We start from the raw sequence: 17,042 nt of genomic DNA, 5'->3' as shown, positions 1-17,042 counted from the left end.
CCTTTCTGTTTCCTCCTCCGCTAGGGAGCCCTTTCTCCCCTTAGCGCTGTACATGGCCTCCTCCTGCCCCTAAAGGAGAGGAAGCCTTTCACGCCTCATCCTACATTGCCCGGGATGATAGAAGGATACCCAAGGCTGCCTAGACTGTCGCTGCAGGTCATTTCTAGAATGTGGAGCTCTTGATTCTGGGAGAAAGTGATACAAGTAGTTTTGCAGATTTCAAAATTTTGTTTGTTTTTCACATGTATGTACATTTAATTATTTCCAGTATTACAATCAATTTAATTCCATTAAACTTAGCAATTATGGAATATCTCTCCTAAATACTAAATTCACAAAAATGAGTAAAAAGTAATCTTTACCACAATGATCTCATAATCTTATGTGACAAAATGTAATGTCAAATTTACATATCACATATTACATTTTTAGAATACTACTTATAAGTATAGACTCTCAAAGCAACTAGATTTGCGTTTATATCCCACCTCTGACACTTACTAGCTATGTAATCTTGAGCAGGGCACTTAACCTCCATAAACCTGAGTTTCCCCATCAAAATAAACAGGTTTAGAAACAGTACAGCTTTGGGGAGATATTGAATAAAATAATGAATGTGCCTGAAAAGATGTAAGTGTTCAATTAATTTTAGCTGCTATTATTATTTCTTATAACAACCTAGTAAAGTAAATATTATTATTCACAATTTTTAGAAAGAAAACTCTTAAGCCCAGAGAAGCAGTGACTTATTTATTCATAGGGCCAGTAAATATTTAAAAAGGGACCATAATCCAGGTCTTCTTATTTTAAGTCCAGAACTTTTCCCCACTGTATTGTAGAGCATCATTTCTTATAAGATTTAAGAATTTGCAGGTGATACTGGGACAAGAGAATAAATTACATTAAATGACAAAATGAGAAATGTATTCCCTTTTGAATTCTTATTTTGTTGTATCAAATTACGTCATGAGGAAGGTCTCAGTAGGTGTTAGTATATATTTGACACCTGCCTTTAATGCTTCTTTTACAAATAGAGAGTAATTTTGCAGGCAATAATTTCTACTTATATTTTAAGAGCATTGTTTACAGTTTACACTATATATTCTTACTGCTTTCTTCTATTTGCATAAAGAGATACTGATTTTTCCTTTAAGGTAATACAACATTTCCTTTTAAAGTAAATGTATTAAAATTTTTTAATTATTTCAAAGAAAAATGAGATTAAATACATAAATGCAAAATATTTATAAAATAATATTATAGAAGGGTCACAATTATATGATAGGGTAATAAGCACATTAGAATATAAATATAGGAATCATTGCTGAGGGGACTGAAATGCTGTAGGTCTTTTCCATTGGATCCCTGAATTTCATTCTAGATCCTTAATCTTCTATCAACTACATTTCTAGTTTTAACAAGCTAACTACATGATGTAGTTAGTGAGCCTATGTGAGTTACATGGAATTTGTATGTAAAACCTGATCATATTAGTTCAGCCATTTCAAATAATTACAAATTTTATCATTTTCTATTTTTAGAGTAAAGATATTTTTATATGCTTTTTTTCCTTCTTCAAAGAGATTCTTTATGATCTTAGAAAAGAATCACATATAGAGAAGCAATACGTGTTTAAAGTGGGAAAGTGGGCCATTTATTTTTAGGAAAGGAGATTGAGACCACCAAATACAGAAGCAGGCTGGCAGCGTGAGTAAGTCTCCCAGGGATCAGAGACTGCAACGTCTTCTGTATTTTGCTCTGAAATGTATTTCCACAAATGCTCCTTACATATTCATTAATAACCCCTGATAAGTTGGTCATAACTAAGGAAATCTGTTCTCCAAGTGATCCCATATTAATGAGGAGCAAGTGGAGCCCAGGCCCTGCGTGGGAGTGAGATGAGAGGGTCGGGGGCGATGGTGTGCTGTCAGCGCTACCCTGACCTCCTAGGGGCTGCAGGATCCAGAGTGTTGTGGAATCCTCTGCTTCTCACAGGCAGCAGCACTTGATAAGGTAGATGCTCCCTACATTTCTGGTGAATGAGTGATGAGCAACAAATCACGTGAGCCGGCTGTGCCTAGATTCCTGAAGGATCATTGATTTTGTTTAAATTTTCCACTTGACAATCACACACACACACATACACACACAAATCATATTATCTGCCTAACCCCTTAGAGGAGAATTGGACTATTATGAAGGTGCTCTTTATCTGAATTTTGCCATATTTGAATATATCAGCATTCCTCTAAGAATCTCAGTACACTAATAGTGGAATCTTTTAATAATGGTAATGAAGGTATCTTAAAATTGCAAAGAATTGTAATTTACAGGTTCCGTATTTTACCATTTTCTTAAAAAGTCTAAACAAGCCAAGAAATAATTTTATGCTTAAGATAATAGCATACGTAAACATTTGTTACATAAAAGTATTATAGTATGTAGTTCTTAAAGCTATTGTGGAAGAAAGGAATCCAGATGAAAATTGAGTCAGTACTACAAGCCTTTGAATAATGAGATAGATCCATGGGGTTTCAGTGGCAAAGCTGCTAATAACTGTCGTTAATGAATCCTTGGTTACATACATTTCATGATAATAGCAAACTCGGTATTTTGGCAAGCAGGGAATAGCCTACAAATCATGTAAATGTTTTCCTTCTGTATTTTGAGTGTTCTTGAACTAGGTCTTCTCACCACGTTCTTTAATGTTGACAACTGTTACCTCAGATACTCTCTGCATTATTGGTAATGACTAGCCCCTTTGGGCAGCCGATTGTGATGGTTAACACTTGGTTCTTTCCATTAGATTGCAGGATGAATGCTTCTTTCTTTCAGAGAACAGACCCTGGAAACAAGAGAAAACTAATGAAACATTAGGAAAACAGTCTGTTTTAGAAATCCTAACTTAATTCCCCCGGTGACAGAAACAGCTTGATTTTCATGAGCCTTTGTCAGCTTTAGCACTGGCTGTCAGTGGGCAGCTGGAATCGCCATTTCCTCTGGCATCCATAGATATCTTACACTGAATGTCCATAGCTAAGAAAGAAAAAATGTGATGAAATTTAAAAGTAAAATTTTTTAATGTTGTCATTTATAAAAGAATATGAGTCAAATATTCTGGCAGAAACAAAGCTACAAAGCTAAATCACTGTTCTCATCAAGATATTTGGATAGCCAGTGTGGTTCTACTATACCAGTTATGACATTATTCCAAAAAAGGATGGAAGGAAAAATAGCACAGAAATAAAAAATATTGGCAGCCATTCCTTATGCCCACCCCCACCAAAACTTGTTAGCTCCTAAAGCCTATGATTTCAGAATGTTATTTTGGTAATGCTCAGAGAATCTTGCTACATCAAGTGTCAGTTCCTTTGAATATTAAAATATCCTATAGTTGACAAAGAGAGTTATTTCCTTTTTCCGTAATGACAACCAGAATCCATATTAATATGAAAGCCTTCAAAAGAAATATTGATTTTGAAATAACCATATTTGGGTCAGCAAAGTATAGATTTTTGAAATAATGTTAGCCTTAAAAGTTAATAACAAATAATAATGGATTAGAATGCCAAAATATTGCCTAACACATTCCATCAACATGTATGTGAACACAGCAGGAAATCCAAAACAAAAGCTAATTTATGGAAAACTGTGTTTTCCTAATGACAGTCTAGACCAGTAGGGGTCCAAGTTACAAACTGCAATCTTTATATGCAACACTTTCATTTTACATAGAAAACTTGGATGCACTCTGGAAGCAGTATCAGACCAAATCATTGCCCTATATTTAAGAGGATTTTTCTTATTTTTTCTGTAAAATTAAGTATTCCCCATGTACATCACACATATTTATGTATATATGAAGTTAAAACATAAAATGAAAAAATTTTGCATTCAAAACCCAAGATACCCAAGGATTCATGTGAGCAATAGTTTGACCCTATGCAATGTAGTTTTTAAAGTTAAAAACAAAAGAACAGCACTGGTATCCTAATATGTTGATATCTTATTGATGCCAGATATTTTTTCCTATGCTCAATGATTTAGCCTAAATATTTATATTTTAAAATACTGACATATCATAGAATATAAATCTGGAAGAAACTTCAGAAATCATCTAGTACAAACCCTTCAGGCTTTGATATCAATGAGAGATCTAAACCTCAGAGAGGCCTGATAACTTGCCAGAGTTCCACAGCTAGTTAGAGCCAGAATTCAGGTTGGAACTCAGGTCTCTTGTAATATAAACAGAAGGCTCCACAGGACACCACAGACAATCTATGTTGAAAACGTTGCACATAACCTATAAAAGGTCAAATGGTGATTTTATTTTCCTGTGACTTCTGATATTGTGTTCTTAATGAATCTTTCTCAGGAAGATGACTTTGGGGAAAGTGTACCATGGTGAGTGGGAGGTGAATTACAGCTCTGGGCCTTAGCTTGCATAGGTGACGTTTCAAGCTTTTAGAGGCTAAACAAAACTGAATTGCAGATGTTTTCAGGATGATGTTTTTAAAGTCAGTTTTTCTTACTGACTCTGGTTCCTGTGTTATCTCATGCTCTTTGTCTTTGTGAGAATGTTCACTTGATCTTGTAACATTAAACAGCTTTTAGCCAATACTGGCAGGCCTGCTAAGCACCGTACTCTAGGTTGCCAGAACCTCAGAGTGCTCTCCTCAGAGCTCTGGTGGCACACGCGACCTTCAGGTTACTGATGGCTGGGTGCTCGCTTCTGTGTTCTCTTCACAACATCCCCTATAATTTGCTCCAAGGTTCTGGCAACTGCTGGACTGTGTCACCAGCTGTCACCACCCCTCCTTCCCATCCGTTTTTGGCAGGATCTGAGAACTCAGGCATGCCAGTAGAAATAATAGTAGCTGTGGTAACAACATCATGGCATGGTCCCCAGAGATGAGATCAAAATTTGTCACCTTTTCTCTCAACATGGAGCTAAAAATGGCACTGAATTTGCTACTTGGTGGTATATAATTTTCTTTAATTGCACATTTTTGGTTTCAAGTGTTCCACGTGCTGGCTTTTAAGTGTCAAACCAACCTGTATAGGTGAAAAACAATGTCATGGCCCTCATTTTTATGGGAAGGAGGTGAAATGATTATAATACCATGGATTCTGTTCATCTCCAGTCTTGAAAAATAAAAGGAATGCATGCTGTAATTTCTCTCACTGAATGGTCTTTGAGTCTGATAAAAATTCCTTCAGAAAATTTCACTGACTGATCTTTACTAACATATAGTCTCAAAATTATCTTAATGAATGAGGTTTTTTGCCTTATCATTTTCTGGCAAAACCTATAGAAAAAGAAACTAAGAAGTTGTAGAATGAATGTCTTTGAATTATATAAGAAGTATTTTAATTTTCAACATCTTCAAATTGGTTGCAGTCCACACATACCACAAGACAACCTAAAAACACAGTCTTGAGTAGACTATTTGGCTGTTAGTGTCATAGGTTTCATCATAACTGATGGTTTTACATCCATGCAGTCACTCCTAGAGTTGTTGTTACTATAATTTTTATCACTGACTTGGGTGTTAGCATAAAAAGTATACTTATTACTTTTATAGATGACAAATGTGTCAGATATTACAACTTATTTAAAAAGGGATATCAATGGACCGAAAATCATCTTGGAAATCTTTTCCTGCCCTGAGAAAAAGGAGGAATTATACGAGGTGCCCTCCAAGGCTCCTTCTGACTATTAACAGGCTAAAGTTTTCTGCTTGTCACCCCTAGTTCCCAGGAACCAATTCAGCTACCAAGATCCAAGAAACCTCCAAGATCAGCTCTAAGCAAAAGATTGAAAAAGCTGAAGTATATATTAAACATTTCCTTCAACTATTCTCTCCTGTTGTCCCATAGCTAAAATTCTACACGTTTATTCCCTTTCCTCCCAAGCTCTTCCTTCTTTCTCCCATTGAAGTTCCTATTTTTACCCCCATTTCTACTTCTCTTACTACCCGCCACTCATCACATCTTAGGAAGTAAAAAAAGTATTCAAATATAAGGTGGGATGCTTTATGTCAAATGATACAAAGTGCTGTGGCAGGACAGAATAGCTATTAATTCCAAGAAGACTTCATAAAGAAATGTCATTTGAACCAGACTTTAAGGTGTTGGTGAGACTTCCTCAGGCAGATGTTGAGGAGAGGCATCCAAGAAACCAGGCACTGTAGGGACAAAGGCATGGAGGCAGGAGCATCAAGGGCGTGATTTAAGCGGTAGAGAGGCACAGATGGCCAGCTCCATGGGGTCTGTGAGAGGAGCAGTGGAAGACCCGTTTGCCATGACCACCTGTAAGGAACCATTATCAGATTATCAAAGATACCCTTTGGGAAGATAACTCTGGCAGCCTTGTGTGGAGTGGATTGAAGGGGGGGGGACAAGGATACTAATTAAAAGTAATGAGGCCTTCTTCCTGGCCTGACTCGGCAGATAATGCCTAAAACTGAAAGAGTGGGAGATAGCATTGTAAGAATGTTATTCAGACGTAAGCAGGGAGATGCTAAAAGAACCAGCCCAAAGAATCAAGAATGGTCTTGTCTAAAGAGTGGGAAGATTAGATGAGCTGGTTGAGGACTGAAGTTTTACATAACGAACTTTATAAAACTGTGGCATTTATAATTTGGAAAGAATAAAAATGAAATTTAAAAAAATTAAATGAAGGCCTAACGTAGGGCCATGATGCTGAAAACAAGGCAAATGCAATTAGGAGAGATATTGCTGCACATAGCAACTGACTGGATGAGAAGATGAGGGAAGAAGAAAAATTAAAGATTCAGGGTTTGTAATGTAGGTGACCAGTAATGGTAGCTAACATCTATTGAGTGTTGCTGCAAATCTAAGGGCTTTATGTATATCATCTTTATTTAATTTTATAGCAAGTCTATAAAATAAGTAATCTTATAATTTCTATTTAATAGGTGAGAAAACTGAGAATTTCAGAGATTAAGTAATTACTCTGTGACCCTGGATAATTATTAACCTCTAAATCAGTAGAACTGTGATTCAGCCCAGGGCTGTCTGACTTCACTGCTCAGGCAAAAGTGATATTATGAACAGAGACAGAAAACCCAGAAAGCAAAACATTTACAAGGATAAAGATGACTTATTTTGTCTTTAGTAAAGTTTGAAGTACTGCAGGATTTCTAGGTATGTCTAGTAGAAAAATGCAAAGTTTGAAGTGTGGGTCAGTCAGGAAAGAAGTCAGTATTTAGAAATATATATTTGAAATTCATCCATCCACATGTAACTGAAAGTTGATGTCATAAAAACAGTTTGAGAAGAAAGGAGGTCAAGGAAGGACTTTGGTGAATGTCTGCATTTTGGGAGATGCATGAAGGGAGGAGTGGTATATGTCACAAGGGGATAGATTATAAAATGGTAAAAGCAACCCTAAAATATCAATAGCTATACTAGTTATTAATAGCAGCATAACAAATTACCCCCACAATTTAGCAGCTTAAAACAATAAATATTTATTATCTCAAATTTATGTGGGTCATAAATCTAGGTGCAACTTAGCTGGGTGCCTCTGCCTCAAGGTGAAGCTTGCAGTCAGACTGTGGGCTGGGGCTGCTATCTCATCTGAGGGCTCAGCTGGTGCTGGACGATCTGCTTCCAAGCTCACTCGTGTGGTTTCCAGCAGGCCTCAGTTTCTCATAACGTGGATCTCTCCACGGTGCTGCCTCATGTTATGACAGCTAGTTCTCCCCACGGAAAGCAGTGCAAGAGACAATAGAGCAACCAAAATGGAAGCTGAAGTACTTTATAACAGAAGAGACTTTCCCTTATTTCCACCGTATGCTTTCCATTTCAAGCAAGTCACTAAATCAAGCCTAGTGGGAATTGTACAAGGGTGTGGACACCAGGAGGTAGAGATTATTTGGGGCCATCTTAGAGGCTACCTATTTCAATGGTTTGACATGATGGTTTATGTCTTGCTTAAGCTACATGTGCAATATGGTTCTTGTCAAGGGAGTTCTGCTCACTCAAGGACCTAGATTAACAGAAACGCTACTCAGCACATTTTTATCATCACTGCATGGGAAGGCAACAAATTACATATTGTTTCTTAAAGCTTTCTCCCTGAAGTGAGACACATTACCTCTGCCCACATTTCATCATCCATAGCAAAGTTATTAAGGCTTCAAAGGGGCAGGGGACAGTAACTCTAATATATGTGCAGGAGAACTGGATTACTCGTGAATTGTCTTTATGACAGTTGCATAAGGATTCAGGGAGAACAACTGAGAAACAGCAGACAGAGAGCTACGAAAAGAACCAGGAAAATTATCAAAGGAGGATAAAGTATTGAAGATGGGTGGCTAATAATGTCAAACACTGTTGAAATGTAAACAGGATGAATGTTGTTAAGAGGCTACTAGATGTAGCCATTCAAAAGATACCCTTATCATAAGTTAAAGTGAGGAGAAAACAAGGAGTATGTGCTGAGGAAGTATAAACAACATTGTGGTCTCTTCTTTTGAGATACGTGGTAGCAAAGGGAAGGGGAGAAATTAGATAAAAATTTGAAGGAAATCAGAATCAAGAGATCCTTTAAAGTCCTGACTCTGTAATTGAGCATAGTGTTGATACCCTCCTCAAAGTTCTGTGTGATCTGCACTTTGATAACATCACTTTTTAACATCTTCATCCACATCATTGATAAACATGCTTAAGTATGTGGGCCAAACACAGAAACCTCAGTGTGTGATCAGTCACAACCAGATGCTGATCTGGGTTAAGTTGCCCACTCTGAATGAGAGACACATTTCCTCATCTTAGCAACAAGGATTTCCTACAGGGTGTCAAGTCATAACAGTTTGTTTCTAATTATGGCAAAAAAAAAAAAAACACATAACATAAAATTCACAATCTTAACCATTTTTAAGGGTACAGTTCAGTATACTGTGTTACATATATTCATATTATTGTGCAACAAACCTACAGAACTTTTTCATAGTGCAAAACTAAAACTCTACCCATTAAACACCAATGCCCTATTTCTTCCTCCCCCTAGCTTCTTGTCCCCACCATCTTAATTTATGTTTCTATGAATCTTACTACTTTAGATAGTTCATATAAATGGAATCATACAGTATTTATCTTTTTGTAAATGCCGTATTTCACTTAACATAATATCCTCAAGGTTAATCCATGCTATAGCATGTGACAGGATTTCCTACATTTTTAAGGCTTAATAGTAGTCTATTGTATGTATATACAATATTTTGTTTGTCTGTTCATCCACTGATGGACATTTGGGTTGCTTCCACCGCTTAACTTGTGAATAGTGCTGGTATAACGTGGGTGTGCAAATACCTCTTCATGACCTTAACTTCAATTCTTTTGGGTATATAGCCAAAGTGGAATTGCTAGGTCATATGTTAGTTCTCTATTTAATATTTTGAGGGGTCCCCATACTGTTTCCATAGTGGTTGCAACATTTTATAATCCCAGGACAGTGCACAAGGATTTCAATTTCTCTACATCCTTGCCAAAACACATCATAATGTTTTTAAGCTATAAATCAATTTGGAAGGGCCGTGGCTGACAGTCATTAACACAACACATGGATTTTGTTTAATCATATTACTTTCCTCCTGAAAACGTGTACTTCCTGAGGTTTGCAATGAAGGAAGCCTTTCGTCACCCTTCCCTTTCCCTTCTACCTGCTGGAGTCATTTACCATTCTTTCATACTGTGTCTTCACTCTGTGTATGTATTTATTCTAGTTATCTCGTGGGCTGTAACATACACTGTCATAATCACCTCAGCTCTGCAACCTTATGGGACGGAAAACATGGCAGCCTTATGGAGAAAAGCACTTAGAGGGAGGGTAGGGGAGGGTGGAAACATACATTCTTTAGCTATGCTGTGTGTTAGATGGATTACTTTTAAATAATTTTTTATTTAAATACTATATACATTTAGAAAAGTATATGGATAAGTGAGCACGCCAGAGCCACCCCCCAGGTGGAATATTAGCAGCACTCCAGAAGCCCCCTATGGGCTCTGCCGGCCATTACCTGCCCCTTCCTCCCTAGAGGTAATTGTGGTGACTTTGATTCCTCCTGATTGATTTACCTTCCTTTGAACTTTATACACATGGAATTATACAGTCTTCACTTTTTTGTATGACTGCGTTCTTTTGCTCAGTGTTATGTTTATTCATCCATATTGTTATATCTGGCAGTGGTTCATCCATTTACATTGCTATATAGAATTCCACTGTTATGTCTGTACTATAATTTGTTTATTCCGCTGTAGGCAGACATCTGGGTTGTTCATAGTTTGCGACTATTACAAATAATGCTTCTGTGAACATTCTTGCTCATGCCTTTTGGTGCTATGTGTATACATATTTCTGTTGGATGTATAGACAGACTTTTGTAGATGAACCGGGGACTTAACCACCATTTCTATGATTTTTAATATGAGAAAATACATTTCAATTTCAAACAACCAGCGTACAAATGATCTTGCAAAATACAACTGTTTGTAGTTGGTAAAAATCTTGTATTTAGAAGTCAGTTTTAATATATGGACAACTTCTGATTATACTTGCCACTGTAAAAAATAGATAAATTAACAATTTATGTTAAAATGTTTAAAATTTCCTTGACGTGTCTGTATAGTTTTAATTCAGAACAATTTATATAAGCAAGAAAACAGCACAGTGCAGAAAAAGAAGTAATGAAGTATGGTCAGGAGATCTGGTATCATGAATCCTCCTCATACACTAACTTTTTAAAAGACACTGGGTAAGTCACTGACCCTCTCTCTGCCCATGTGTCATCTCCATACAGCAGGGGGGGCAATGATCCTGTCACATACTACATTATGAGAAGATAATAGACATCAAGGAATTTTAAACTATGAAAAACACACTGAACAGATCTATATTATTGCTATAATTTACAGATACCATTGTGCCTTGGATAACATTTTAGATATGGATGCAGCTAACCCCTCCCCCGTTGGAATCACCTAGAAATACAGGGAAATGGCAATATATTAATAAAACTATGAAACATGATATAAGAAAATTTTTATTGATTAAATCTACACAAATATGTCTATAATTTTAAATTCACAAGTATAATGTTTGCTTTTATAACTTTTAAATTATTTATAAGAATCTTAGAGTTAACCAAAATAGCCTGTTGTTAATTTCATCATCATCGTTGTTGTATTACTGTAAAAATTTATTTTTAGACAGTATAGTGGGAAAGTACCTGTCTAGCAGAACAGTGGCCAGGACGCACAAGTGTAACCGATTGCTGCCCCTGCCCACCCTCCACCCCCAGCACCGTCTCTGCCTCGGTTTCCCAGTTCTAGTAGGGAAGCATTGTCTGGAGCCTGCGACCGTCACAGAGGCTACACTTCACTTCCTTCTGTGTGGACTGTCACACTCCGCTACCCGCCAGCACAGATGCGCAGTGGGTATGCCTTTGGTTTAAGGCCAAAGTCCACGGCTTAGTGGCTTAAACTCTCTAAAAGCCTCCATTTTCTATCTGCCTCCTTAGCACAGTAGGCAGCACATCAGTCTCATAAAAACCTCCATTTTCTCAGGTTTAGAATGAAAAAAAAAACTATCCAGTGGAAGCTCTGTGAATATTAAATGAGATAATGCCAGTGAAGCACAGGTACAGTACCTGACACATAGTGCTTGTTCAATGAATGTTTTTTAAAAAATACATCACCTCATGATGTTCTCACACCGGCAGCAGGAACGCTATGTCTGTGGCTGAGAATGCCTGGCATCGCTCCTCCCCTGCCCCTCCTCACCTACACCCTACCCCCAGAGGGACGAGGGGCTCAGAGGAGCTCTGAGTTCCCTGCTGCTTCTTGCCCCCGTCCTACACTCTACGCTGGGACACACATACACTGAGGATCCATCCATGAATGGTGGCAGCGAATGCCTTTCAGTTGTGTTCCATTCTGCTTTCTACCTCATGCATTGGAGAATTGGGCTGATCCTTCTTTATTTTCAGATGTATTTTATTTAGCTAATTTTCCCTTTATTTGTCTGCCATGGTGTCCCATGTAGTTTTATTATACCACTACTCAGTAATTTCTGTAGCATTCGTGACTTTTATGAGTTTGCCATCTGCTTCTCTCTCTCTTTCTCTCCCTCTCTCTCTCCTCTCTCCCTCACTTCCAACTTCGGAGAATCAATCCTACCAACACCCTGCATTTGTATAAAAATCTTACTTTATCCATAACGAGTGTCATGAGCATCACTACAACCAAACACCAACAATTTCAAAGTAGTTAAACTCCCAAGACCAAACAACTTGTTGGTTTCTGTTTTCAGTGTAGTATTAAACAAGATATAATATTATTGGATATGATTCTCATTATACAGCATCTTGAGTAGAACCAGAATCCCATTTTATTGAGATTTTCTGTAATAAAAAAAATAGATAATAGAGCTGTTGCCCATCTGGCAGAAAATAAAATAGCTTTCTCACCACAAACATCACATTACCTTTTAACATTCAACATCTGTGCACAAACCCATGGATTATCTGTACTCTTCAAAGTCTGTTAAAACCAATATGAGCAAATCTATCATTCAAGAAGACTGTTTATGTTAAAAAATCACAATGATGACATATTACTTTATGTGGAAACTTTGACCCTATTGGAATATTTATTGCTGCTATTACAATGTGTGTCTGTCAGAGCTTTTACTATATGCAGAACTAGCTCCCATTATTTTGTTCAAAAATTGCTAGAGTATCTGAAACCCTGAAAAATATATAAAGTGATAAATATTTAGAAAGCTCCTGACATTTTGCCACTCAAACATTACATAATTTAATACAAAATGACATATGAAGTTATACCTCTTTACAAGATGACAACTTGTAAATTCAAGAATTCTATAACCTATATCTTAATCTGTGAAAATCAGAGTTTAAAAAGAATTGCTGGCAGACTATAATTTAAGCAGGGAGTGCAAGTATATACATTTGTTATAAATATACAGGATAGATATAGCTATCATCTGTGTTTGGTATCTTTTTAATACAGCATGCTTTTATATCAAGTTGTATTAACAAAAGAATGTGGTACTGATAATAAAATGTATTAAAACTATTAAATTTTTTAATTCAATAAATTATGTATAGTAATAGTGGACTTTCACTCAACTACTTTTCATACATCATTACCCTTAAAGCAGTCACTAATTATTAATATGCCTTCCATTCTTAGCTTTTTATGTATTTGTCTTGTATTTATTAACTTTTTCTTTAAATTACTGTATTTTTATCCACAACAGTGTTTTATTAGATTTTAAAATCTCAGAAAATGGATGTATTCCTAACTTTAATTCATTTATATCACAGATACTTATGGAGACCTACTACGTGTCGGGCACTGTATCCCCAAATATATTTATGTCTTATAAATGAGATACAAAAGTGAACTAAAACAGTCAGGGTAGGCTTCCTCAAGGAGTTGACACCCACCATCTGAGTGATGTGTAGGTATTTTACCAGGGGTGGGAAACATTACAGACAGAAGGGACTGTTTATTGAGAGGCACATGGTCTAGTCAGGTGACTCCAAGTAGTGCAGTGTATCTGGAGTCGAGAATAAATAAAATGCCATTATAGTAAGAACTGTCTTGCTTTGTGCTGGCTGTCCTTCATGTACTCTGTCTAGAATCGTCACATCAATTAAATAAGGTAGTTTTAACAAGCGTCCTTTTAAAAATAAAACTAATGTCTAACAATATTACATAATTTTTCCAAGGCTAAATCTTATACTAAGGTTTGAAACAAAATCTAACTACATCCAAAGCCCCTGCTGTTTATACTGAGCCAGTTTAATTTTGTTACCACATATATTGGACATTTAATAAGGACTGTTTGACAGTGGTAGTAATCATATCGCCTTTTTATTCTTTATCCATCTCTCTGGTGAATTCCAATATGTATAGTGAATAAAATAGTGTCAAAAATATCAGAAAAGTTCTTGTTATGATACCATATGACCATCACTGGGCTTCCCTACAGAAGATTCCCTTCTTTAGAGATTAGTTTCTGAATTATATTCTCTGGAGCACAAATGAATGTTTAGTAAGTGTTCTTCGTTAGTATGACACAGACATGTGTCTCTAAATATTTCAGATAAATTAAGAAAAATAATAAACAATATGTTAAAATTTCAAATTATGTTTATAATTTAAAATGTATAAGTTTATAGTTATATAGTCTTCTAGTTATATTTTCTAAATATTTTGAATAAAATTAGTAAACACAAAATTTTAATAAATGTATAAAATTATTATTATACCTACATCAAAAACTCATTACCTGACACGTGTGCTGTTTAGTCTATGCCATTACTGAATTATATGTCATAAATCCAAAAAATTAGTCATCCTAAATTTAGAATATTCAAATCTTATTCGATTTGTACATCTGAATCCATTCTAGTCATTTCATCATATACCAGCAAATTCATCTATGGGACCAGTTTTTACTTTCTACCTTAACCCAAATGTATAGCATCGTATCTCTTGAGTATCTGTGGGTGTTGCAGCAAAGTAGTATAAATTTGCAAGTGACCTGTGGATAAGTAAGTTTGGCAAATGCTACTACAGCATATTCTACCACTTAAATAAATGATGGTGAAATGTTGAACTTGACGAATTAGAGCAAATAATGATTCATTCCTAAGAGTTTCCTGGTACCAATTAACTGAGTAATATCAAATAATTATTAAAGTGCTCCCATATTGCACTCCATTACTTTGTAAATTACATTTGTTTGAGGAATTCTTTGTTTCATCATTTTTATTGTACAATTATTCTTGGTGTTTCAGAAAATGGAAATTTTAACTTTACATATGACTCTTATTATAAACAGGCTTACCTTTTACTATTGCAGCTAAAAAGCAGCAGGACTTTAAACAACTTGTACTCTTTACCCACAGCAATGCATCTCTTTGGCCTCAACTGGCAGCTACAACAGACTGAAAATGACACATTTGAGAATGGAAAAGTGAGTTCTGATACCATGCCAACAAACACTGTGTCATTACCTTCTGGCGACAATGGTAAGAGAAAGAATTATGTGTCCTGTTTTTCTTTTAACATCCCTTTTCCGTAAATTTATTTTCACCATACTTACATCCAGTCTATATGGGAGAGGGAAAATATTTTGAAATTACAGATACCATCTTTTCATGAGTGTTTTTTATTAATTTACTTGAAAGGTTGAAAATGCACATTTTTATTAAAGAAATAATATGATTTTCTGCCTTCTGATTTGGAGACTAGGCTTTACCTCTTTTCCGTTTTGCAACTGTGTATTGAGTTTTATTTTTAGTCTACAAATAGATTATAATTCAGTGTGTCATCTCTCATATTACTTTGGGTACATTAAGTTTTCTTCATTCAGCTTGCCTATGGGGTTGGAATACTGTATTAATTTTATTACAAAAGCTTTTAAATACAAAACATTAAAAGGATTATAATTTATTAACCTTTTCTCTGGTTGCCCTTTCTCTAAACCTTTAAGAGTTTGCACTTTGAGCTAACAAAGACTTTCAAATCAATTGGCTCTGAATTAAAAATGGAATTTAAGTTGTTAGAGAATGCTGTATTTCATTTTTCCAATATAAATACCTAGAAAAATGTATGTATACATGTCTCTATACATGACTAAAAAGAAGCTATCATATATTTAATAAACATATATGCTGCAATTTTACATGTACCCATTTACTGTGACTAATACTTTGTAAATTTTTTTTTATCCTTTGCCTTTCCATCTTCTGTTTTGTTTTAACAATAATAATACTTTGTGATACGTCTCTTTCTCCTTAGAGAGGTTGAAGAATTTTATAAGACCTCAGAATTTTAGGATAATAATGAATACCTCCCCTTCCCCACCCTTATGGAACCTGTTTATACAAGGTTCTGTGTGTTCCAAAATCACTGTAAGCTGGTGACTGACATGTCACCACACTGGAAGTAGGCACTGTACAGTCACTGTAAGGGGATTAAAGGCTTCCTCATAGAAACAGTAGGTGAAAATTTTCAGTTAAGCAAATTTCACTTATCTTAAACAATTGTTTAATTTTTTATACATTAATAACACACATATGAGCAGAGCAAGTAACTGCATAGAAATTAAGAGTATTTATTTTTGATTTATACTGATTGAAATTTAGACCATCTCTAAAGTGGATGGTTCCTGTGAAAATGATTAAATGGTACTTATTAACCACACACATGTAAGGAACGTTTTTACAGACTAAACAAAATTATAATTATACTAAAGAGATAAATATTTATTATGGACCTTTTATTTATTTTGCAACATCCTAACCTTGCATTATGATTAAAATGAGAATAGAGTGTGGCTGATCAGTTTCACAGTGCTTGGAAAGCTTGGGACTGGGAAAGTTGTGGATTCAAAGATACTCCCACAGCTTCAGTGCTGGTTTCTGGTCTTTTGCCAGGGAATACCCCTCTGTTCACATCAGCATTCCTCAGCTCACAGAAACCTGTATTCACTTTCTAGCTCCTTCACATATTTACTTTTTAACTTTGGGCAAGGTGCTTAGTAGTTGAGATTTGTAAGAAAATTTTAGGATACCTTACCAGCCCCAGAGGTTTGGAAGAACATATGAATGTGGCTTCAGAGATATCCCATGGAGCTGGAGTCTTCAAAAACAGAGGTCTTTAAACTATTGACCGTGACTGCAGTAAAAAAAATGCGTGTTATTTAATATATCAAAACCACTATACAGAGCCTTTAAGATTGGCTTATGGCAGAGGGTGGAGTCAAGATGGCGGACCAGAGATACCAGATGCCTGATCATCTCAGAAAGAAGGAAAAGTTTTAGATGAAAAAGAAAAAACAAACAAACATAGACCGGGTATAATTCTGAGAAAAATGTGACAGAACCTACCAGAGATTCCACAGGAAGAAGTTGCAGAGCAGAATAGGAAGGAGCAGGGTATCAGCAGAGATCACCCCCAAGAGGCTTGGAGTC

General features: G+C 35.9%; 1 protein-coding gene and 1 long non-coding RNA gene across 2 annotated transcripts in view; one reads left to right on the top strand and one right to left on the bottom strand.

The window, feature by feature from the left end:
* The window catches only part of TENM3 (teneurin transmembrane protein 3), a 437,141-nt gene that overhangs the window by 287,424 nt on the left and 132,675 nt on the right, over nt 1-17,042 (top strand). The window contains exon 5 of the mRNA XM_045552462.1: nt 14,973-15,095. Coding sequence (XP_045408418.1) covers nt 14,973-15,095 — 123 coding nt within the window. The remainder of the gene's footprint in view (nt 1-14,972; nt 15,096-17,042) is intronic.
* On the bottom strand, nt 12,390-16,714 carry LOC123638668. Its single transcript, XR_006735426.1, has 3 exons — nt 16,648-16,714; nt 14,912-15,011; nt 12,390-12,431 (listed from the first exon to the last, which is right to left on the bottom strand). It is a non-coding gene; the product is annotated as an uncharacterized LOC123638668 (long non-coding RNA).

Source organism: Lemur catta, chromosome 5 (genome assembly GCF_020740605.2).
Source record: "Lemur catta isolate mLemCat1 chromosome 5, mLemCat1.pri, whole genome shotgun sequence".
In the NCBI taxonomy this organism is placed as follows: Eukaryota; Metazoa; Chordata; class Mammalia; order Primates; family Lemuridae; genus Lemur; species Lemur catta.
The sequence above is the reverse complement of the archived record's forward strand: the minus strand, read 5'-3'. Positions and strand labels throughout refer to the sequence as shown.